The sequence below is a fragment of the Dipodomys merriami genome, unplaced genomic scaffold (genome assembly GCF_024711535.1).
Source record: "Dipodomys merriami isolate MVZ:Mamm:240054 unplaced genomic scaffold, mDipMer1.0.p SCAF_6, whole genome shotgun sequence".
NCBI lineage: Eukaryota > Metazoa > Chordata > Mammalia > Rodentia > Heteromyidae > Dipodomys > Dipodomys merriami.
Window position 1 is genome coordinate 54,218,426 of NW_027206179.1, and position 22,244 is coordinate 54,240,669.

Below are 22,244 nucleotides of genomic sequence, written 5' to 3' on the forward strand. Positions count from 1 at the left end.
GGGTTGGGGTTAATGGAGTGGGCCAAATGATTAGTACAGGATTCGCTACCTTATTGGGGCTCATCTGGGCATCTCTGAGCAGCTACTGGGTCATCTGAGGAATAGAAACTGCCCATCTGGTGACAGAGTGTGACCATTGTAGATTCTTGGTAGAGTTGAACTTGTTCTACATGCTTTAAATCCCCTTTCTTTGTTGTTGTTTTTTAATGTACTATGTGATTTTTTTTGTTTCCTTTATATGTTCTTCTGCCTATGGTGTATCCCCTGTTGTCTCTGTACTTGATTTTGGTACCCTGCATCTTGTATATACATTTGTGTAATTTGGGGGGAGGGGAAAGGGAATAACAAAACACTGAAATAAGGACACGGGATGACCCATTGCAATAATAATACCCACAAGACAGGATATTGGAAATAAACTTTACCAGTAAATCTGGGGGGGGGGGCTGAGTGTGGAGTGAGGGAGATGGGAGAAGGAAGGGATGGTGGGAAAACAACAAGGGAGTGGGTAACAATGCTCAACAAGAAATGTACTGGGACTGGAAAGGTGGCTCAGTGGTAGAGTGCTCGCCTTGCATGCCTGAGGCCCTGGGTTCGATTCCTCAGCACCACATAAACAGAAAAAAAGCTGAAAGTAGCAGTGCGGATCAAGTGGTAGAGTGCTAGCCTTGAGCTGAAGAGCTGAGGGACAGCATCCAGGCTCAGAGTTCAGGCCCCACGACTTAACCCCCCCCAAAAAAAGAAATGTACTCATTGCCTTACTCATGTAACTCTAACCACTTCGTACAGCATCTTTACAATAAAAAAATAAATCCCCTTTCAGCTAATTTAGATGAGAAGTATTTGAAATGTTCAAAAATATAGCAGTGAAACATACACAATTGAACAAAAGCAGAAAAATCAAATCCTTAATGTCATTGTTTATGGACATTAAGAGAAATGTAAAAGTGATTTTTTTCTTTAAAAAAAAAAAATCCCTGAGGGAGGCACCAGCAGCTCACCCCTGTAATCTCCGGAGGATGAGAACTAAAGATCACGGTTCAAAGCCGGCCTGGGCAGAAAAGTCTGAGAGACTCTTTCTTTTTTTTTAATTTTTTATTGTGAAAATACCATACAGAGGGATTACAATTACATGGACAAGGTAATGAGTACATTTCTTATCGAGCATTGTTGCCTCCTCCTTTGTTTCCCCTTCCCATCCCTTCCCATCTCCCACCACCCCCCCAAGTTGTAAAGTTCCTTTTTCGACATAATGACCTGTATCCCTATTTAAATGATTTTATTGTTCTTATGAAGGTGATAAACAGAGGAAAATACAGTTACATAAGTGAGATAAAGAGTACATTTCTTTTTAAGAATGTCACCCCTTCTTTCACTTTCTCTCCCAGTTTTTCCTTCCCATCCCTACCCACAAGTTGTACAGTTCATTTTCAACATAGTGTTTGATGTTCTGCTACATTTGTTCACTCTTTGTCCTTCCATTTCTGTGCTCTCCCTGCCCTTCCAAAGACAAATGAACAAAGAAACAAGACAAAAAAAAAATAAATAATGCAATAACGAAGAAAAAAACCTCATCAATTTCCTGGAGTTCATTTTGATAAATACTATTTTATTGATCAGAGGCACATAAGCATTTCACCCCCAAGAGTATCCTCCATTGGTCGCATTGTGTGTAACTGCCTGGAGTACTCCCAGTGTATTTTAGATCTAGCTTCTACATATGAGAGAAAAAAATATGCTGTTTGTCTCTTTGGCTTGATGTACCTAACTTAACATGATTGTTCTTGGTCCATCCATTTCCCTACAAAGGACATATTATTCTTTCTAATAGCTATGTAAAATTCCATTGTGCTTAGTTACCACATTTTTTTGATCCACTCATTTATTGTAGGGGCCGTTTCCATAACTTGGCTATTATGAATAGTGCTACAATGAACATTGATGTGCAAATGTTTTTATGATATCCTGGTTTGTGATGTTCTGGGTCACTTAAATTTCTTATTTGTGAATTTTGATCTTAGCTTTCTAAATCCATCTTAGTTCTATTTTGTTCAAGTTATCCCTTGAAACTTGGATGCATATTTATTTTTCTTGCCTCCTGTTCTGTGCAGTGTTCAGCTTTTTGACTTATTACTCTTTCCCTTGAGCACTTGATGCTTTAGTTTTCTTCTTCTTAATTTCAAGCCAGCAAACACACTCTCGTGCTAGGAAACCAATATCTTAATTTTATGACAGTCACTTTCCTATTATACCAAGGTGTGTGTGTATGTATTTTACTGGATAAGTTGGCTCAAAATTCTGTTAGCTTAGAACAGTTTTAAATACTAATTATTGTTTCCTATTTTTAAAGTTATGGTTATGTATATATAAGCATACATATACCCATATATATGTATATATATTCATTTCTAAACAAGGAAACATAGGTCAGCTAAAAAGTCTCCATATTACTATTAGCGATTTAAAATGTTATCTTTTTCTATGTTGCATGACACAATTATATTTTTTATACTTGTTTATCTACATAGAGCATAGGGGAACTAATAGTCAAATAACTGTTTTAAAAACACCTATTCTGGCCGGGCGCTGGTGGCTCACGCCTGTAATCCTAGCTACTCAGGAGGCTGAGATCTGAGGATCGCGGTTCAAAGCCATCCCGGGCAGGAGAGACCGTGAGACTCCTATCTCCAATAAAAACCACCAGAAAACCGGAAGTGGCGCTGTAGCTCAAGTGGTAGAGCGCTCGCCTTGAGCTGAAGAGCTGAGGGACAGCGCCCAGGCCCAGAGTTCAAGCCCCACGACCGACAAAAAAAAAAAAAAAAAAAAAAAAAAAACCTATTCTGATATACCCACCATATGTTCCTTACTGTTAATTATTTACTTCAAAAAGACTTACTTAAGGTAGTTGACCAATTAATTTCTTTCTTAGATAACCATAAACAATGTATATTTACAGCACTAAGCATGTGGATTTATATGTAGTAAATTTATAGTGTTTAAAAAAATTAAACAATGTGTATTTTGGAGGCTATTTAAAAACTATCAGGAGGTTCCATTTCCTGCATGTTCCCTAGAAGGGACCAGAAAGAGACAAGTAAATAAAAATGAATAGCATTTTAGATTACTCCTACTAACTCCAGGGTTGTTCATGTGTTATGTTGGATATGTAAGATGTGTGTCTGTCTTTTTTAGGAGGTCATACGCTTCCTGGACACCAAACACTCTGATCATTATTTAGTGTGCAACCTTTGCAGTATGTATATGACTTAATATTTTTGCTGCTGTAGATAGAAAATGTATATGAAAGTGATCCTCTTTTTTTTTTTTTTTGTCGGTCATGGGGCCTGAACTCTGGGCCTGGGCGCTGTCCCTCAGCTCCTTAGCTCAAGACTAGTGCTCTGCCACTTGAGCCACAGCACCACTTCCAGCTTTTTCTGCTTATGTGGTGCCAGGGCATTGAACCCAGGGCCTCATGTATGCTAAGCAAGCACTCTACCACTGAGCCACAGTCCCAGCCCTAAATGATCCCTTTTTATGCTTCATTTAATTGTAAATATTTAGTGATGGGAAGTTAGATCAGAAATCCTTATTTCATGCTGGTCCTGTTTGGTAGGAAAAGTTAGCTCTGTAGCACAAAGCTCCCTATGAGGGAGGTAGGCCAGTGAGACCAGAGAGGCAGAGTTATCAAGGCAGGGTTCAGGGAAGGTCTGCTTGTGCTCTTAGGCTCAGAGAAGTTGGTCTTTCATGCCGGATTGTACTGAAGACAAGTCAGCAGGTATGTTCTCTGACCCACGGGAAGAACAAAAAGAAGCCTGTAGAAAACAGTTTCCCATTGTGTCGTTCTTGATTTTGTTTTCTCTTGTCTATACATTAAATGACCATTTCCCAGGGACTGAGCATTTTAGACCTCTGCTCCATGGTACACATGTGTGATGATAGGATGAGTAGTCTGCTAGCAGGTTAAAAGTGGGGTGTAGGAAACAACAAATTGATTTTAGATTACCAGAGGTGAACAAACCACTTATCCTAGAATCCTTCCCTAAAATCCTTCACCTCTCCATTGCCTCTCTGGTCCACTGACATGCCTGCTTCCCTCTTACGTGGAGCTTGAACTCTGGGCCTGGGCGCTGTCCCTCAGCTCTTCAACTTAAGGCAAGCACTTCTGCCACTTGAGCCACAGCACCACTTTCAGTTTCTGGTGGTCAATTGGAGATAAGAGTCTTGCAGATGTTTCTGCCTGGAGCTGGCTTTGAACTGCGATCCTCAGATCTCAGCCTCCTGAGTTTCTAGGATTACAGGCGTGAGCACCAGTGCCCTGCCCTCTTGGGAAACTTTGTGCTGTTGATCTTAAGAATAGTTTTAAAGCAACAGAAGCTTCCCAGAAAGCTCCTTTTGCAGAAAAATGGGAATTACCAACAGAAAATTTCAGCTTTATTGGGCGTAGAGATATGACATGTATATTATTTCTTGTAGGCGAGGAGTCTTTTGACCTGCAGCACACTCATGACCGAATGCGCTGGATTAAGATCGAAGATCCCTTTGTCCCTACCCTTGAGTAAGTTTTGTGCCACACTGTCAGAAGAGTACTAAATTCATTGGGCTTGAATATTTGGAACTATTTTTTAATCAACTATACTTCTATGTGAAATCAGGGAGATGATTTTGTTACCCAAAGAAGTCAATGACTGGTTGGCCATGGATGCTCAGAATGTCATTGTGATTCACTGTAAAGGAGGCAAAGGTAATAATGCTTTTCTTTCTGTTCCCTTTTTCCAAAGCTGATCAAAAATAAATATCAAAGGACTAGCAGAGGATTCATGCTGCTATTCAGCAGTACTAATGTTGCTAACATTTTAAATATTGGTTTTAAGGCTTAAGGAAAGAAGGAGAAAAAGGAAATAGAGAAGGGAAAGGATGAAGAAAGGGAAAAAATCATGAAGGAACGAGCTAAAGAAGGTTGAGCGTATCTTTCTCCAATTACTGATGATTTAGGTTTCTTCATTTTTGATTTTCCAGTTTATGTGTCAAAATGTAAAGGGTATTTAACTTCAGAATGTTAGAGCACTTTTCTTTTATTTCAGGATATTTTTTCCTTTTTAACTGATAAAATGTACATATTTATATAATATACAACATGATAGTTTTATATTGGTATACATTGGTGGAATAGCTAAATCAAGTTACTTAAAAAGTACATTACCTTACCAACTTGTACTTTCTCGTTGTGCTTTTAACTTGCTCTTCCCTAATGACTAGTGACATTGAGCATTGTTTCATGGCCATTGTTTATTGTCCACTTGCACATTGTCTTTTGAGAAATGTCTTTCCAAGTCCTTTGTCCCACCCTTAACCCTTTTTGATCCTTGGGGGTTTTGAGGTGAATTTTGTTTGTTTTGTTGGCATTACTATAGTTTGAGCCCAGAGCCTCACACTTCCTAGTGCCCTCTACCACTTGAGCCACACATACTACTTTTCCTCTTTTTGCTTTAGTTATTATACACATAGAGACTCACTTTTCTGGTTACCTATAGGCAGGCCTATACTGTGATCTTCCTACTTAATATTTTTCCACGTACATGGGATAATGAACACACACTGCGGTGCTCAACTTTTTACTTGAGATGAAGTCTTGCCACATTCTTCCTCATTGCTAGTTTGATAGTTCCTGAACAGCTAGGATTACAGTGTGAGACACCATGCTTGGCTTTCTGATTTGTTTTGTTTTTTGAGATAGTCTTCCTAGGTAGCCCAGGCTAGTCTCAAACTTGTGATCCTCCTGCCTCAGCTTCCCGGGTGCTGCAATTATAGACATGGCAACCCCACATATCTCTTTGCCCATTTTTAGAAAAGGTGAATTTATTTTCTTGCTATTGTGTTAAGTTTCCTAAATCTTTTTGGATATTCTGTAGGTCATGTTTTTACTCCGTTGATTATAAACTTCCTTATGCAGGAGCATTTTGCTTTTATCCCATGTGTTTATTTTTTGCTTTTATTGCCTCTCCTTTTCAATGTATGTGCAAAAACAAATTGACTCAGACCAGTATTACAAAGTACAGTTTCACAGTATTTTCTTCTAGTAGCTTTGGAGTTGCAGGTCTAATGTTTAAGTCTCTAATCATTTGGAGTTGTTGTGTATTTGGTGATTAAGATATGGTCCAATTTCATATTTGTGCTCATGTATTTTCACTTGTTCCAGTATCATTTATTTCTCATTATGTGGTTTTGGCACCTTTCTCCAAGATCAGTTAATCCAAGATTTATGAATTTATTTCCTGGCTATCATTGGTCTACATTTCTTTTTGTTCCAGTAGAATTTAAGAGTATTCTTTTTTTTTTTTTTTTTTTTTTTTTGGTCGGTCATGGGGCTTGAACTCTGGGCCTGGGCGCTGTCCCTCAGCTCTTCAGCTCAAGGCGAGCGCTCTACCACTTGAGCTACAGCGCCACTTCCGGTTTTCTGGTGGTTTATTGGAGATAGGAGTCTCACGGTCTTTCCTGCCCGGGCTGGCTTTGAACCGCGATCCTCAGATCTCAGCCTCCTGAGTAGCTAGGATTACAGGCGTGAGCCACCAGCGCCCGGCTAAGAGTATTCTTAATCTTTGTGATAAACTTTTAAGGACGGAACCCAGCAGAGATTTTTTTTTTTATTTTTTTTCAGGTAAGGGGTAGGTTTATTCAGTAGACCTGCTGGGACCAGGCAAGGTTGGCACTCCATGCGGCTGGGAAAGGCCTAGGAAAGAGAGAGAAAAGAGCTTGGAGATTTTTTTTTTAATTACACTGGAATCTTTAGAGCATGAAGAAATGAAGTTGATTTGGCAAGGAGTAAATAATTGTATTCTACTTATTTGTTAATTGGTAGTATTTTAAATTAAGCCAATTTAAGTGCCTATAGATTTTCTTTCATTTAGCTTTGGGCTTGGAATGATTGTCTCCTGCTTATTTTCCAACTTTTGATAAAAAATAAACAATTACATTTTGGTGGGCTATAAACCAGACTTTCTCATTGGATTTTAAATGTAACAGTAAAAATGGTCATATACTTCAGTAGAGTCAAGTTATTGCCCATTAGTTAACAAGCAGGTTTGGGTTCATAGGTAGAAATATTTTGAATCTGGCAATTTACAAGCCCATGGCAAATGAAACTATTGCTATGGCTTGGATCTTTTTTTTTTTTTTTTTTTTTTTTGTCAGCCATGGGGCTTGAACTCAGGGCTTGGGCACTATCCCTCAGCTCTTCAGGTCAAGGTGAGCACTCTACCGCTTGAGCCACAGCACCACTTCCAGTTTTCTAGTGCTTTATTGGGAGATAAGAGTCTCACAGACTTTCCTGCCCGGGCTGGTTTTGAACCACGATCCTCAGATCTCAGCCTCAGCTAGGATTACAGGTGTGAGCCACCGCTGGCTTGGATCTTGAATATCTCTAAAAGGCCTGTGCATTAAAGTTTGGCCCTCAGCCCATGGAACTGATGGAATTTTTAAAAGATGGGGCCTAAAAGAATAAAAATTGTTTTAGATATTTTTAAAAACATGAATGGATTTTGACTTCTATGAGAATCTTTACCTGAGTCTTTGAGATGGTAATCTTATTTTCCATTTTATTAGTGTAATTAGTTGCATTAATTACCAAGTGATAAAGCAACTTGTCTTTCTAAACACAGTATCATTATACTATATTAACTTGATCAATTGCTGGATTCCTGTTGTTAATATTTTGTTTAGGATTTTTGAATCCAAGGCATAAGTAAGATTGGCTATAATTTTTCCTTTCTAATAATAATCTTTTTCAGTTCCAACTTCATAAAAGCACATTCAGTTACTTTTACTTTTTATATTCTGAGTGAATCTGCATAAATTAGCATTACTCTTTCCCTAACTATGTGAAAATTCACTAGTGAAGTTATCTTGTAATTTGAAGTTAAACTTGTAAGAGTTACAAAGTAGATCTATGTTTAGTTTTGTTTTGGTTTGGTTTTTTTTTGTCGGTCATGGGGCTTGAACTCTGGGCCTGGGTGCTGTCCCTCAGCTCTTCAGCTCAAGGCGAGCTACAGCACCACTTCCGGTTTTCTGGTGGTTTATTGGAGATAGGAGTCTCACAGTCTTTCCTGCCCGGGCTGGCTTTGAACCGCGATTCTCAGATCTCAGCCTCCTGAGTAGCTAGGATTACAGGCATGAGCCACCGGCGCCCAGCTATGTTTAGTTTTTTGAAGAAGGTCCATATTGATTTCCATAGTGGATGTCCTACTTTATACCCCACCAACACTATATGAGGGTTCCTTCTCACCCCTCTCTTGCATCCTTGTCAGCCTTTGTGTTGTTTTCTTTTTTTCTTTTCTTTTTTATATATTTTTTATTGTAAAGATACTACATAGGGGTTATAGTTACATGAGTAAGATAATGAGTACATTTCCTATTGAGCATTGTTACCCCCCACACTTTGTTTTTACCCCGACCATCCCTTTGTGTTGTTTTCTTATGATTGCCAATCTGCTTTGGTGTGGTGCAATTTTGTGTACATTTTATTTGTATTTTCTTTATTGCTAAGGAAGTTGAACATTTCTTCATATATCTATTAGCCATTTGTATTTCTTGTTTTGAGAACAGTTTGAGTCTGTCAACATGACAGACATCTCACTTGGCATCAAGATTTTTTTTTTATTTGACTGTGGAAGTCTCAGCCAGACACTGGTGACTCATAATTATAATTGTTGCTAATCTGGAAGCTGACAGTTGATGATCATGTTCAGCAGCTGTCCAGTCCAGAGATTCTTGTATGTAACCAACAAAAAGCTGGAAGTAGAGATATGGCTCAAGTGGTAAAGTACCCTGTAAAAGCAGAAGAAGCCAAGAGAGATCTTGAGTTCTAGCCCCAGTACACACACACACACACACACACACACACACACACACACACACACACACACACACACACACACACACACACACACACACACACAGAATCTCTTAAACTTGTAGAAACTCAGTTTTTTATTCCTAATGCTAAGGTATCTTTCTCACAAGCATGTAAAGATTCATTATGAGTCAATAAATAAATGTCTATCTTGTGTCTATTTATCTTTGTTATGTCAAATGACCAAATACTATATAAATCTGAAAATGTCAAGCTGAACAGAATTTTAATTTTTCTGAAGACTAAGTTGAGTGTTTCAGGAAGATTCCATCTATTATGCAGCTAAGTTCAATTCAAGCAAGACCACTATAAAATATTGGAGGAAAGCTCCTAGTAAGAAAAATCTAGGGCTAGGAAGGTGGCTCAGTGGTAGAGCGCTTGCCTTGCATGCCTGAGGCCCTGGGTTCGATTCCTCAGCACCACATAAGCAAAAAGAAAAAAGCCGGAAGTGGCGCTGTGGCTCAAGTGGTAGAGCCCTAGCCTTAAGCTGAAGAGCTGAGGGACAGCACCCAGGCCCAGAGTTCAGGCCCACTACCGGACCCCCCCAAAAAAAAGAAAAAGAAAAATCTAGATTTCTCTGACCAATTGGAAATGACAGGTTGTTAATGATACAGCAGGCATTTCCAGCTGGGTGAACTCATCATTGTCTGAGAGGTTTAGTGATGATTGCACTTGCCAAATGATTGCATTTGCCAAATGATTATGCTTCCCTTCCGCACTCAGTTCCAGTGTGCTATGGATCAGGCTAAGGAGGAGATGGTCTTGGTGTCATCGATTGAAAGTCATCGTGTGGATGAGTCACACATAACTGTGTGTCAAGAGACAATAATAATTGAGAGTCTGATTTTCTAAACTGTGCATTGAATGCCTAAGTCACAAAGCCCCTTTGGCGCTAGGCCTTCCACCAATAAGAATGGTTTCTTTGAGGAAAGAGGTTTCCATTGCCAGCTTTCAGATAAAATGCCGCAAAACAAGGGCTGCAAGGAAATTTTTTTTTAAGCTGGGTTTTTGTTCCTCAAATCTTTCCAATGAAGCCCTGGTTCTCAGTTCTCCCCCCCCCCCCCCCCCCGTGGCCCCGATCAAGATGGAAGCCCGTGGGAGAAGGGTCTGCGCATGGCGGCCCTCCCCAGGCCCAGACCTAAATTGGGACGGGGGGGGGGGGGGGGGCTGAGCGGAAGGCGCTGTGAGGCTGTGTGACAAATCGGCCTGGAGAGAAGATCCGCATGGAGAGCTGGCGCGGGCGGGCGTCGCCTTTGCCCAGGCCGGCTTCACACACCTGGATCCAGGGTGGTTCGCAGCTTGGGAAGGAGGGAGGCCTGTGTGCGCTGGGCATGTGGAGTCGCAGGGCCAGTGGAGCCAGGCCGCTCGCTGTCTATCTTTTTACTTGAACCCAGAGGCTTAGTGAAGGGATAGGCATGCTGTGTGGCTTTGGGACAGCCGGACGCCGGGTTAGACAGAGCCATGCCCAGCCCCTCTCCTGGCTTGCACTGTTGGTGGATCAGGCTGGGGGGGAAGAAATGTTTTTCTTAACGGTCTCTTTTGTTTGGATATTTTTTTTCTTTTTCTTTTGGTGGTTCAACTGCTGTTTGTGTGTTAGGACCAAACAGTTGCCAAAAAACCTCACAAGCAAGCAAAAAAAATAAATATTAACAGTCAACAACGGCAACAAAAAAGAGTTTGTGATAAAATGTTACATTGTAGTTATTAATGTCCTTAGCTTTGATCTCATGTATAAAGTAAAACTAAAACATATAAATATATATTGGCTGTCAAAAAAGGTCTCTTGAAATAACTTGCATTCTTTTTTTAATGAGCACTATTCCATTTATTTATTTATTGTGCTTTTGTTTTTGAATATTTTTATTATCTTTAAGTAGCTGTACAAAGGAATTGCCATTCAACAAAGCAGTTTATGAATACAGTGCTTCTTGATCAATGTCATCTCTTTCAATATTCTGACCCACCCCTCCCAACCTTCCCCTTCCCTCACTTTTCTTAGGTTTTAGGTTATGTGTTGAATTTTTCCCCCCATTTAATAAAACACTAACTTCTTTTCTAGGGAGAACAGAGACAATGATTTACACTTGCCTTATTGCAACTGGAATGTTTTTAACCACGAAGGTAAGAAAGATGTTACTATACTCTGTTGAATTTTTTGGTTCTGAAACATTCCTTGTAGAAAGTTCTTAGATCATGGTGCTTAAGTGAAAAATCTGGATTTGTGCTGCCTTGTTTAATATGCAGTTAGTAACTGGCCTGTGTCCTTGTTCTGAGCCAGGACTATGGTGAGAGCAATGAGGCACAAATTGAAGGGAATACCAAAATTCACAAAATCTAAGATATACAGTGGTTTTTGTTGGTGGTGGTGGTCATGGGGCTTGAACTCTGGGCCTGGGCACTGACCCTGAGCTGAGCTCTTCAGCTCAAGGCAAGTGCTCTACCACTTGAACCACAGTGCCACTTTCAGTTTTCTGGTAGTTTAGAGAGAAGAGTTTCACTGACTTTACTGCCTGGAATGGCTTTGAACTGCAATCCTCACATCGCAGCCTCCTGAGTAGCTAGGATTACAGGTGTGAGCTACCAGCACCTGCATTTTTAAAGTGCATGTTTATTATCCCTAAGTAGTTGTACAAAAGAGTTTTCAATCAACAAAGCAGTTTATGACCACAAAGCATCTTGATCAGGATCACCCTTTCACCATTATCCTCATCCTTCCCAACCCCTCTTTCTCTCAATTTACTTAATTTTGTAAGATATGCATTGAGTTTTTAACTGTATAATACAATACTTAAAAAATAGGAATCAAGGAAAAGGTGAGCATTGGTGACTCACTGTAATCTTAGCTATTTGGGAGTCTGAGAAGAGGAGGGTTGTGGCTTGGACAGAATAGGTCATGAGACCAGTTCTCAAGTCACAGTGGGTACAGTGGCATGCACCTTTTTTCACTCCATGCTATGTGAGAAGTTGAGAATGAGAGGATCACATATCCAAGCCAGCCTGGGCAGAAAAATCCACAAGACTCCAGCTCCACAGAGGGAAGCCAGACATGATGGTGAAGACCTGTCATCTCATGATGATGGAGAAACCTGTAGTAGGCAGATTATGGCTCAGGTGCATGCCTGAATGGAAAGCAAGCACTGATCCTAAATTGACCAGCAAAAAGAAAGGGTTGAGAGCATGATTTAGCAGAATCATAGCAGCCTAGCAAGCATGAGAGTTCAAAACCCAGCATTAGAGTCCAATTTCTTTTGTGTGTGTGTGTGTGTGTGTGTGTGTGTGTGTGTGTGTGTGTGTGTGTAGTGGGGTTTGAACTCAGGACTTCTGCTTGCTAGGCAGGGGCGCTCTCACTGAGCCATATCTCCAGCTCCAGCCCTTTTCTACACTGGCTGTTTTGAGACAGGGTCTCACTAACCGCTGGCCAAGTTCTTGGCCATGCTTATTTTAGGCTTTCTGTCCTAGCTGAGACAACAGGTATGTGCCACTATGTCCTGCCACCATGCCTAGCTTCTTTTGAGTTAGGAGTCTAGAAGACATTTTTCTAAGGCTGGCCTCAAGCCATGATCCTCCAGTCTTTAGCCTTCTAAGCAGGAGGATTGCAGGTGTGGGCACTAGCATGTAGCAGATGTCCATAGGGGCAGAATGAAGGTAAAGCCAGTGAAGCAAAGTTATACAAAAGCAAAATAACCTTGGTTGGGTGTGGTAGTGCAGGCTGTGATCCCAACACTGAAGAGGCAGAGACAGGAAAGAATCAGGAGTAGAGTTCAGGCTGGTCTACACAAAAAGAAAACAAAACCCTCAGTAATCAGATGCTTTTTGTAACCTCCCCAATACTGTGACTTCTTCTTTCCTCAGAATAAGATCAAAGTTAGGCAAGTTTTCCAAAGGACTTTAACTATCCTTTGAATTGCTAAATCAATAAAAGTTACTGCTTTTCAACTCAGAACAAAGTTGGTCCTCTATTTTTTTTATTATCCCTGATAGCCAATTTCTGGGGGATGTGTGGCCTTGGGAAATTTCTGCAGAGACACAGTGGGCAGCTGTACCTTGTAAAGTAGCACACAGTCTTATGACATGATCTTGCCAGGAAGTTTCCACCTGCAGGATATACCCCGAACCCAGCTCCACTGACTTCTGGGCCTACAGTCTAGAGAAGAGAAGGCTTAGGTTTTGCACCATGTCCAGTTCTGTAGTCCCACCCTTCTGCTTTCCTAACTTGAGTGTCACAGGTTTGTTTCCCATGGTCCCTGGGGGCGGTGGGCAACACCATATCTGCCCACAGGCAGGGCTGATTGGACCAATACCTGGAGCAAGGGCCTGAGATAAGAAAAAAGAAAATGAGTGCTCTAGGACAATGCTTTCCAAACTGTAGCCAGTGAGTTATAAAATCAACTTACTAGATTGTGACCCACATTTTTAATAGGAATGAATGGAGCAGCATAGAAAATATGAAAAGGGAATTATTGGGTTTCTTTGGCTTGTTTTGTGGTGTGTATGTGTGTGTGTGTGTGTCCTAGGTTTAGTACTGTGGATCATAGTTCCAAAAACACGATGTCTGCCCAATGCAGCAGGCTGTGTTCCCCATGGCTGCTGTACTGCAGGTCACTTGGTTGTCTTTTGACTTTTCTTCTCATTTGTAACATGGAAGGTAAGAAGAAGTGTTGGATCAGGTGATTTCTAATGGCATTCCAGCTCTCAAGTCCCATGTCTGTGAGCCTTAAACAAGACAAGTCCTTAACCTGGTTTTGTTCGTCTTGTTTTGAGTAGCTCTGCCCAAAGACTGCTGATGTGAAGGTAAACTGTGGTTGTATTTTCCCTTTTCTGTAGGAAACTATTGATCCCTCTGGAGAACAAAGATTTGTTATGACTTACAGGAATGTCTTTCAAAAGATTGCAATTCCATTTGCAATTCCATTGCAATTGCTTAATTTCTTCCTGCTCTTAAGCTGAAAAAGAGAGATTAGGATACTGACTCTAAACTTTGCATTCTCACTAAAATTGGGACTTCTGTTGCTTACAGCATCGTTATGTGGAATATTTCAAAACTGTAAAAAATGGGTTTCACGGGAATTTACCGCCAAAGAGAAAGCTTAAAATTGAAAGGATTGTAGTCCATTCGCTTCACAGTAAGTGCTTTGGATTTGAAGGATGGGACCTGAGGACGAGTGCTCCCATTCTTTGAGAGGGTTTTGCTCGCGGTTATGTATATAGATCATCATAACTCCTAGCTGTCTTAAGTTTCCCCACACATGAACTCCTCTCTGGAGCTACCCACTGGGCAGGCGATTCATAGCCATGATAGCAAGTCTTAGATGTCTCTGTCTTCCTTTGCCCATCTCTACTTGAGGGGAGAGCTCCCTCCTCTTGCCTTCTGTTCTCATGGCTACCAATCTCAGCTCAGGGTAGGCCTTTCAGGGTTGGAGCCTTTAGAGGTGAACCATGAACCATTGACACTGCTTCTTTCCCAGACCCATTTCTCCTTCATGCTCCTCTCAGCAGCAGTGTCCCTGTATCACTTTCTCATCTAGTCCTTTTTTCCTCATCTCACCAATCTTTCTTTTCCCTCTTCCCTCCTCCTCTAAGCATCACATCCCCAGCACCTGCCTTAAATACCTGATCACAAATGCTTTAGTTACTGCCAAACAACCAAGCATCCTGACCAGGGCAGGCCTTTGCCAGTATTCAGCATGGGTGGTCAGCAAAAGAGAGAAGTAGCAAACAAAAAATTTTTTTGCTATTTTACTGCACTAAGCTTGACCCTTTACAGTTTAATTGAAACAGTGTTCTCCTAAAGTCCCTGAGTACTTTGTATAGAAGGCTGCAGCTGATAAATACATAAAGAAATAAGGGAGTAATTTTAATCTCTTGGGATCATTAGTTCTTGGTATCCATTTTATTATGAAAATAACCTTTTTCTTTAACCCCATGTTTTCAGAACCTTCCCAAATACTACCAGAGTAGTGCTTTCCTTTTGTGCTTCCACACCTCGTTAGTAAAGAATAATCGGTAAGGATATGATGTAATCCAATAGAAACAGCTTCATCTTCCATGTCTGCGTATAAACTACAGTGGCAGGTCTTTTTACCCACTGTCCTAAGTACATTTACCACAAATACAAAGGACCCCTTGAGCAACCATTTCAAAACCCCAGTCATGGGATGGTGTGTAAGTTAAAATGCAGTTAGGCAGATCTTAGTGATGAGCAGTTCCTCCCAGGGAAGTCTACATTTGCTCAGTTCCTGGAATATGGCAGGTCCTGAGGGGGTGTGGATGTACTATGGTAATACTGAAGGAAGATGTGATCCATCAAGGAAGGCTTTAGCTGGCCTCAGGCTAACACTGGCACATTTACATCTAGGACAGAAATGGCAAGGCCTGATAAGTATTAATTAGTCTGAAAACCATTAATTTTATAGACTCCAATTTTAAAAAGTTTCTCTAAGAACTGAGCTTCTAAAAAGTGCCAGAACTCTTCAGTTCTTCAGAGAGAGTATGACAACAATTGACAGAATACATGATGACCTATCAAAAAGTGCACCTGGTGATTTTCAGTTTTGAAACTACTTAGAAAAATGGTAGAGCAGGTCAGAAGAGACTTGGTCATGGTCTGCTGTGAATTCAAGGACTGGCAGCCACAATCCTTGGAGTATCCAAGTGCACGTATGCAACTCATAAAGAGCCAAGGGATGTGAGTCCCTTTCAGAAACAGGCAGTTCTACTATTCTGTAGATCTCAGGAGAATGGAGATCATTGACTCTGGATCAGTGTTTCATTCTCCAGAACTCAGTAATCCTGAAGGCCCACCATCACATAGGATGAGAGTCCTGCTTCTAGCCTGCTGTTCCTCATCTGTATCTGACAGGCCAGGAAAGGCAGCCATGATTACTTCAGTAAGGAGGGGATAGAGCAGATAGGAAGCAGAAGATTAGGTGGTAAGTGAGGTTTGAGTTCTTGTGAAGTTGAACTGAATTTATAATTAGTTAAACAGCAAAAAGACATTAAACATTTTGTCAGGTTTACTAGGAAACCAATATTCTTTCTAAATGTGCCATCCTTAGGCTTGAGCTCAAGGCATGAGCAATGTCCCTGATTATATCTGGCATTCTACAACTTCACCCACAGCTTTACTTCCAGCTTTTTTGTTAGTTAATTGAAGATACATGGACTTTTCTGTCCACACTAGTAGAAACTGTGCCCCTTAGATTTCAACCTCCTGAGAGGCTAAGATTACAAGTTTGAGCCAGACTCCTGGCCTAGTAAAGAACAATTATTAAATTCTGCATGAAACCTTTGTTTAGTATAAAAATTCCTTAGAAGCCTCATTCCTAGGAAAAGACAGAAATGCCCTCCTTTCATACAACTAACCAACTTATTAGTTTTAGGTAAATTGTACATAACATTGGTGAAAGTTACCTGGTATTTGACTCTGTATATTTTAATCCTTTAGCACAGAGAAAAATGAGCCAAAGGAGCTTACATTGGAAGATAATCCAGAAGACCTTATACTGGAAGATATCAAAAGGTGAGATGCACCAACAGAGCTTACACTGGAAGGTAAGCCAGAAGATCATCCAAGAAGACATTAGTGAAAGGTGAGATGCTTCAACAGATCTTACACAGGAAGGTAAGCCAACAGAGCTTACACTGGAAGATAAGCCAACTGAGTATGTACATGAAGATATCAGTGAAAGGTGAGATGGGCCAACAGAGCTTACACTGGAAGATAAGCCAACAAAACTTACACTGGAAGATAATCCAACAGAGATCACCTTGGAAGCTAAACCAACAGAGTTTACACTGGAGGATAAGCCAACAGAGTATATACTGCAATATGTCACTGAAAGGTGAAATGCATTCCTATGTGTATATATACACATATTCAGCCAGATTTTCTGGCAATTGTATCAAAAGTTTGAGCATTACAACTATGTAACATTCCTTCCTTTTCCAAGTTAAGTGAATGAATGAATGAATGAATGAGAAGACAGACTATGCCATTTCAGTAAGCAGCAAAGAAAACTTTTAGAAAACTATCAGATAGCTATTTGAATTGGGGAGTATATGTTTTGTATGACTGCAGTAATAGATTATTACAAGCAAAATTGTTCACAATTTATCTTACAACCCTAAGGTTGTAAGAAGTCTCATGTTAAAATTTCTGTGTCATTAGCTCTTTATCAACTATGAAAAAGAATCTTTCTACAATTCTTTTTTACCATTTCCCTATTTGTTGGCATGTAGACTCATTCTCTAGCTCTCTGCCTTTTTAATCATTTTGTTCCAGTCTTGGGGCTTGAGCTCAGCAGTTGGACACTAACCTTGAATTTGCTTTGCTCAAGGATAGTGCTCTTCCCTTTGAGCCATAGGTTTACTTCTGGCCTTGTCTAAGTTTTGGAGTCCAGAAACCCTGGGATATCCTTCCCATCAAGCCATATTCCTCAGATCTCATCTTACTGAGTTGGTAGGATTCCAGGCATAAGCCACCAAATGCCCAGCTCTGCCTTGTTTTGAATGTAAACCTCTTTAGGGACGTTGGGTGCTAACCTTTTTTTATAGTCCTGGGCTTGAACTCAGGGCCTGGGCGCTGTTCCTGAGCTTCTTTTACTCAAGTCTAGCATTCTACCACTTGAGCCACAGTGCTACTTCCAGCCTTTTCTGTTTATATAGTACTACGGAATTAAACCCAGGGCTTCATGCATACTAGGCAGGCACTCTTAATATTAAAGCCAATTCCCTGCTCCTTTTTTTCCTTTTCTTTTTCTTTTTTCTTTTTGCCAGTCCTGGGGCTCGAACTTAGGGCCTAGCCAATGTCCCTGAGCTTCTTTTACTCAAGGCTACCACTCTACCACTTAAGCGACAGCACTACTTCTGGCTTTTACTTTTTATGTGCCACTGAGGAATCAAACCCAAACTTCATGCACTATGGGCAAGCACTCTACCACTAAGTCACATTCCTAGCCCTCTAATCAGTATCTGTATGTGATCATTTTCTGCTTTGAAACTAAACAGAAAATGATAGAGTATGTCAAGAGAAATTTGTTCATGATCTTTGCTGAATTCATATACTAGCAACTATTATCCTTAGATGTAAAAGTGCGTGCATGCATCACACAATGATCTAAAGCAGGTGAGCATCCCTTTCAGAAAAAGGACCTAAGAACCCAGGAACAATTCTTCATTCTCCAGGTTTGTGCTACCCTGAAAGGCCAAACACCACATTGCATGGGAGTCTGCTTCTAACATGCTGTTCCTAGTCCCTATCTGATAGGCAGAAAAAATAGCCATGATTAGTGAAAGTAAGGAGGGAATAATGGCAATAAGAAGCAGAAAAATAGATGGCATATAAAGTTTGAGTTCTTATGAAGTGACTTGAATTTAAAATTAAACAGCAATAGGGCAGGTTTAATAGGAAAGAAACAATCTTAAACCTTGCAAAAGACCTTTCTTTTGCAGATGTCACCATTAATTTCCACAAGAAACCTCATTTCTAGGAAGAACAGAAATACTTCCTTTTCATATAACTATGTATAAGTTTCAAGTTCTACTAACTTCCTAGTTTTAGGTAAATTTTAGCCAATTTGAATTCACATGGAGCTTGACCAAGTATAATTTAATCTTTTAGTATGGAGAGAAATGAACTAGCAGATCCTACATTGGAGGGTATCAACAATGGAAAGTCTGATACATGCATATATGTGTGTGTATGTATATACACACATGCATATTAAGACACACGGGTATTAAGCTAGATTTTTCTGGGAACTACATCAAAAGGACGGGCAATGCAGCTTAAGTCTGTACCACTCTTCCCATTTCCAAGTTAGGTGAATGAATGAGAACCCAGTTAGAAGAAAAATTTCTTGCTATTTCAGTGAGCAGTGAGGAAAACTCTTAGAAAGCTGTCATATAGCCTGTGTATGAGACCCTACTGGAATGGGTAGTGTACATTTTCTAGGACTGTAGTAACAAATTCTCAGGAGCCAAGTAGCTCATGCGCTAACAACTTATCTCACAGACCTAGGGGATGGCAGTTTCGTGTCAAAATGCCTGTGGGGTTGGCTCTTTTTCAGGACTGTGAAGAATCTTTCCATATTTCTTTCCCCTGTTTTGCTATTTGTTGATAATTCTATGAGGTGAAAATTGTATTTTTAATGCTAGTTTATGAGTCTGATTTCGAGGTTTCTAACATCATTTGTCTTGGAAAAAGGCTTGATTCCCTGGCACTATGACATGTTTGTAACTGCTTTGACTACGTTTCATAATAAAATCATGTTCCAAATTATAAAGATTAATATGTTAATTACATTGTCATTATGTTTACCTCCACCATTATGCAAGGCTGGTTCCCATCCCAAGTCTGTAATACACTGAAAACTGATTCTATCTGAGGCCTGACTTAATATTAAGGCAAGATAGATATATATGTTGATGGACATGACAAGTAGGCACAAGGACTGGAGAATCAGCAACTGAACATAGGGTAAAAGGGATTTTTACATATAAAAGACAATACAGTTAGAGGAGAAACACAAAAAGCTAACACTCTACTTTGTTTTAGTAGCAAACCAAGAACAGAAAAGTTTGTTTTCATATTTTCTCAGATCAAGTATGTCCATTCCCAATCCATAACCCTCATTCCTTTATACATATACATATACATATATATATGTATATATGTAATCTTTTTTGTGTCATTATCATGGTCTGTAAAGTTTGTAAATTCTATGAGCTGTGCCAATACAACTCTTTCTTCCACATCGGGTGATATGTGCATTTCTTTCCTTTTGCTTAGTAGTATAACCTGTTCCTCTTTCCCTCTCATTCCCTCCCGTCGCTGCCCTTAGCTGATGGGCTGCTCTCTTGTATGTTTTCCCCTGTTTCCCTCTGACTCTATGCCCTCCTCCCAGCTTCCCTCAGATGTGCACATCTATGTGTGCACAGGCCATCTTTGTCCTGTAGACAAGGGGCTCTCGCAGGACACAGCTCCCCACATCCCACGCCCCATGGCGGTGGTGGTCTCTCCGAGCCCGGGCTCCACCTTGCCGGCTGCCTAGGATGCCGTGTTCTTGGGTGGTGGCAGGCATGGCTCAGCAAGGCGAGAAGCATGGAGGAGGAGACCACAGGTGGCCTTGGGAGCTAGCCAGCATTTTAGGCCCTGGAGCCCACTAATCCGGGGCCTGGTGTGACCTGCCTGCCCTCCAGAGGGAGACCTCCCCCTGCCACGAGGACAGTTGAAGGCCCTAACGGTCCTGGAAGGCGAGTGGAGCCCCGGATGAGGGCAGTGGAATGGGTGGCGGCCAGGCAGTTGGGCGGGTGCCAGCCGGAAGTTCCGGAGGTCTACTGGCGGTGGCCAGGAAGTTGGGCGGGTGCCAGCCGGAAGTTCCGGAGGTCTACTGACCCTCGTGGGCCTGTGCACGTAATATGGAGAAGCTGCGCTCCACTCCCCCAACCTTTCTGTTTGTTTTTCTCATGGGGGTGACAGGGATTGTCCGTTAGTGCTGGCAGCAGGGTAGATGTGCGTGGACTGGAATAGAGATGTAAGGGGATCGGCGTGATTCCTGGGGTGCCGGGGAGGGTAAAGATCAGGCCAGTGGCAGGAGAAGCAGGAGCCTGGGAAGGAAGGAGGGGGGCCACCGGTGGCACGGCTCAGAGCACTGTCAGGCCCAGATCCCACCTGTGCCCTGTCCCCTGCCAGGAGGGGGCGCGGGAGCCCGCGGGCGCCGGCCCCAGATTCAAGTCCAAGCGCACTGGCTGAACTTCACAGGGTCTCCAGAAACATCTTTCCTTGGGGCCGGAGGGGGTGGGGGTCTTTTGCGGGAGTCCCACAGCGGTGGTGAGAGGTGAGCAGGGCTATCCCCAGGTCAAGTCCACAGAACAGTCTTGGTCATCTCTGCTGGCTTGTGATCTCTTCTGCCCCCTTCCTTCCCTTTTCATTGTCCTCACATATGTTTCACACAGGTGATGGAGATTATTCAATCCATTAAAGCTTCCTTCCTGTTAATGGGGGTGCACGCTGCTTTACAAAGCACTGGTTTTCTTAAACCATCCTCTTTACCCCATACGTACAGGTAAGGGCACAAGTAAGATATTATATCCAAGTGTCCCTTCCTTTTTATACCTCCTCCCACCCCCCAGCACACAGCACCATGTAGAAACTGCTTAGGAGATGTATAAAAATAATTTTCCTGCCGGGCGCTGGTGGCTCACGCCTGTAATCCTAGCTACTCAGGAGGTTGAGATCTCAGGATCACGGTTCAAAGCCAGCCCGGGCAGGAGAGACTATGAGACTCCTATCTCCAATAAACCACCAGAAAACCGGAAGTGGCGCTGTAGCTCAAGTGGTAGAGCGCTCGCCTTGAGCTGAAGAGCTGAGGGACAGCGCCCAGGCCCAGAGTTCAAGCCCCACGACCGACAAAAAAAAAAAAAATAATAATAATAATAATAATTTTCCTAAAAGAGCATGGATGTGACATCCTCTTTCAGGCTGACGTCCCTTAAACTTCATTAACAAGCTACCTTGCCTCTTTGCTGCTCTTAGAATGATGCTAGCCATGTAATGTAACCCCTCTGTACAACATTTTACAATAAAAAATGTAGGGAAAAAAAGGATGATGCTCGCCATAAGAATAATAAGTCAATGAGAAGGGGAAACAAAGGAGGCGGCTACAATGCTTGATACGAAATGTACTCATTGTCTTGCCCATGTAATTGTGACCCCTCTGTACAGTATTTTCACAATAAAAAATTAAAAACATATGTCAGATAAGAGTTCCCACATGAAATCCTTGCTCACTAACCTGTGACACCAGCTGGTTACTTGAAGTGCTACAAAAAGTACAGCCATGGTGAGGGGAGGTAGGGAGGGAAAGGCAAGGCAGAACAAGCAGAAGATGAAAATATATATGCAAATTAGTGGTCGTGTTGTATATGCAAAGCAAATCCCTCTTTCAGGACTAATCTGGTACTTAAAATTCAAAGGGAAAGATAAATTCAAGCTCCAATCCATTTTTTCTTGCTAGTATTCATATTTTTATGGCCAATTCAAACATTCAGGGAGTGGACATGTGAAGAACTCTCATTTTAATTTAGTAGGTTCAAGTGACTTCTTGAGCACTTACATGATTTTAAAATGTCATTGGTGTGCATTTCTATACATGTGTTTAAAGAGACTGATGAATGAAAAGAGAAAAAAAAGAGTGAAATATCAATATCTATTTTATTCTTTGGCCAAGGACTAACCTTTCAATTGATGGCCATGGAATGTAGGTGATTGCTGTGGATGCTTGCATACTTTCAATACATGACTGAGCGATTATGAATAGATTCAGTTTAAGTTTGTCAT

The 22,244-nt window shown here is 41.3% G+C and overlaps 2 protein-coding genes across 4 annotated transcripts in view; both read left to right on the forward strand.

Moving 5' to 3' along the window:
• The window catches only part of LOC138814074 (phosphatidylinositol 3,4,5-trisphosphate 3-phosphatase TPTE2-like), a 56,841-nt gene extending 53,587 nt beyond the window's left edge, over nucleotides 1–3,254 (forward strand). The window contains exon 15 of the mRNA XM_070002892.1: nucleotides 3,193–3,254. The gene's annotated coding sequence lies outside the window, so the exon portion shown is untranslated. The remainder of the gene's footprint in view (nucleotides 1–3,192) is intronic.
• Nucleotides 487–19,908, forward strand: LOC138814075 (phosphatidylinositol 3,4,5-trisphosphate 3-phosphatase TPTE2-like). 3 transcript variants are annotated; one of them, XM_070002896.1, is made up of 6 exons: nucleotides 487–3,253; nucleotides 4,474–4,555; nucleotides 4,653–4,741; nucleotides 10,965–11,026; nucleotides 13,923–14,028; nucleotides 16,350–19,908. In XM_070002896.1, exons 2-6 carry the CDS (start codon nucleotides 4,512–4,514, stop codon nucleotides 16,496–16,498), a joined length of 450 nt encoding a protein of 149 aa, XP_069858997.1. In that variant the 5' UTR covers nucleotides 487–3,253; nucleotides 4,474–4,511; the 3' UTR covers nucleotides 16,499–19,908. The 3 variants fall into 3 exon arrangements, with proteins under 3 accessions (XP_069858997.1, XP_069858998.1, XP_069858996.1); XM_070002897.1 differs by lacking the exon at nucleotides 487–3,253 and adding an exon at nucleotides 14,838–14,908 and having other exon boundaries at nucleotides 4,010–4,555; nucleotides 16,350–16,427; XM_070002895.1 differs by lacking the exon at nucleotides 487–3,253 and having other exon boundaries at nucleotides 4,010–4,555.
• The last annotated feature ends 2,336 nt before the right edge of the window (nucleotides 19,909–22,244 follow it).

What these genes read in the sequence shown, in the direction of transcription:
- LOC138814075 (XM_070002895.1), top strand. Translation starts at nt 4,449, where the DNA reads ATGACATGTATATTATTTCTTGTAGGCGAGGAGTCTTTTGACCTGCAG. An exon ending in CCCTTTGTCCCTACCCTTGA is followed by an intron (nt 4,556 to 4,652) that starts GTAAGTTTTGTG and finishes ATGTGAAATCAG; the next exon opens with GGAGATGATTTTGTTACCCA. An exon ending in TCACTGTAAAGGAGGCAAAG is followed by an intron (nt 4,742 to 10,964) that starts GTAATAATGCTT and finishes CTTCTTTTCTAG; the next exon opens with GGAGAACAGAGACAATGATT.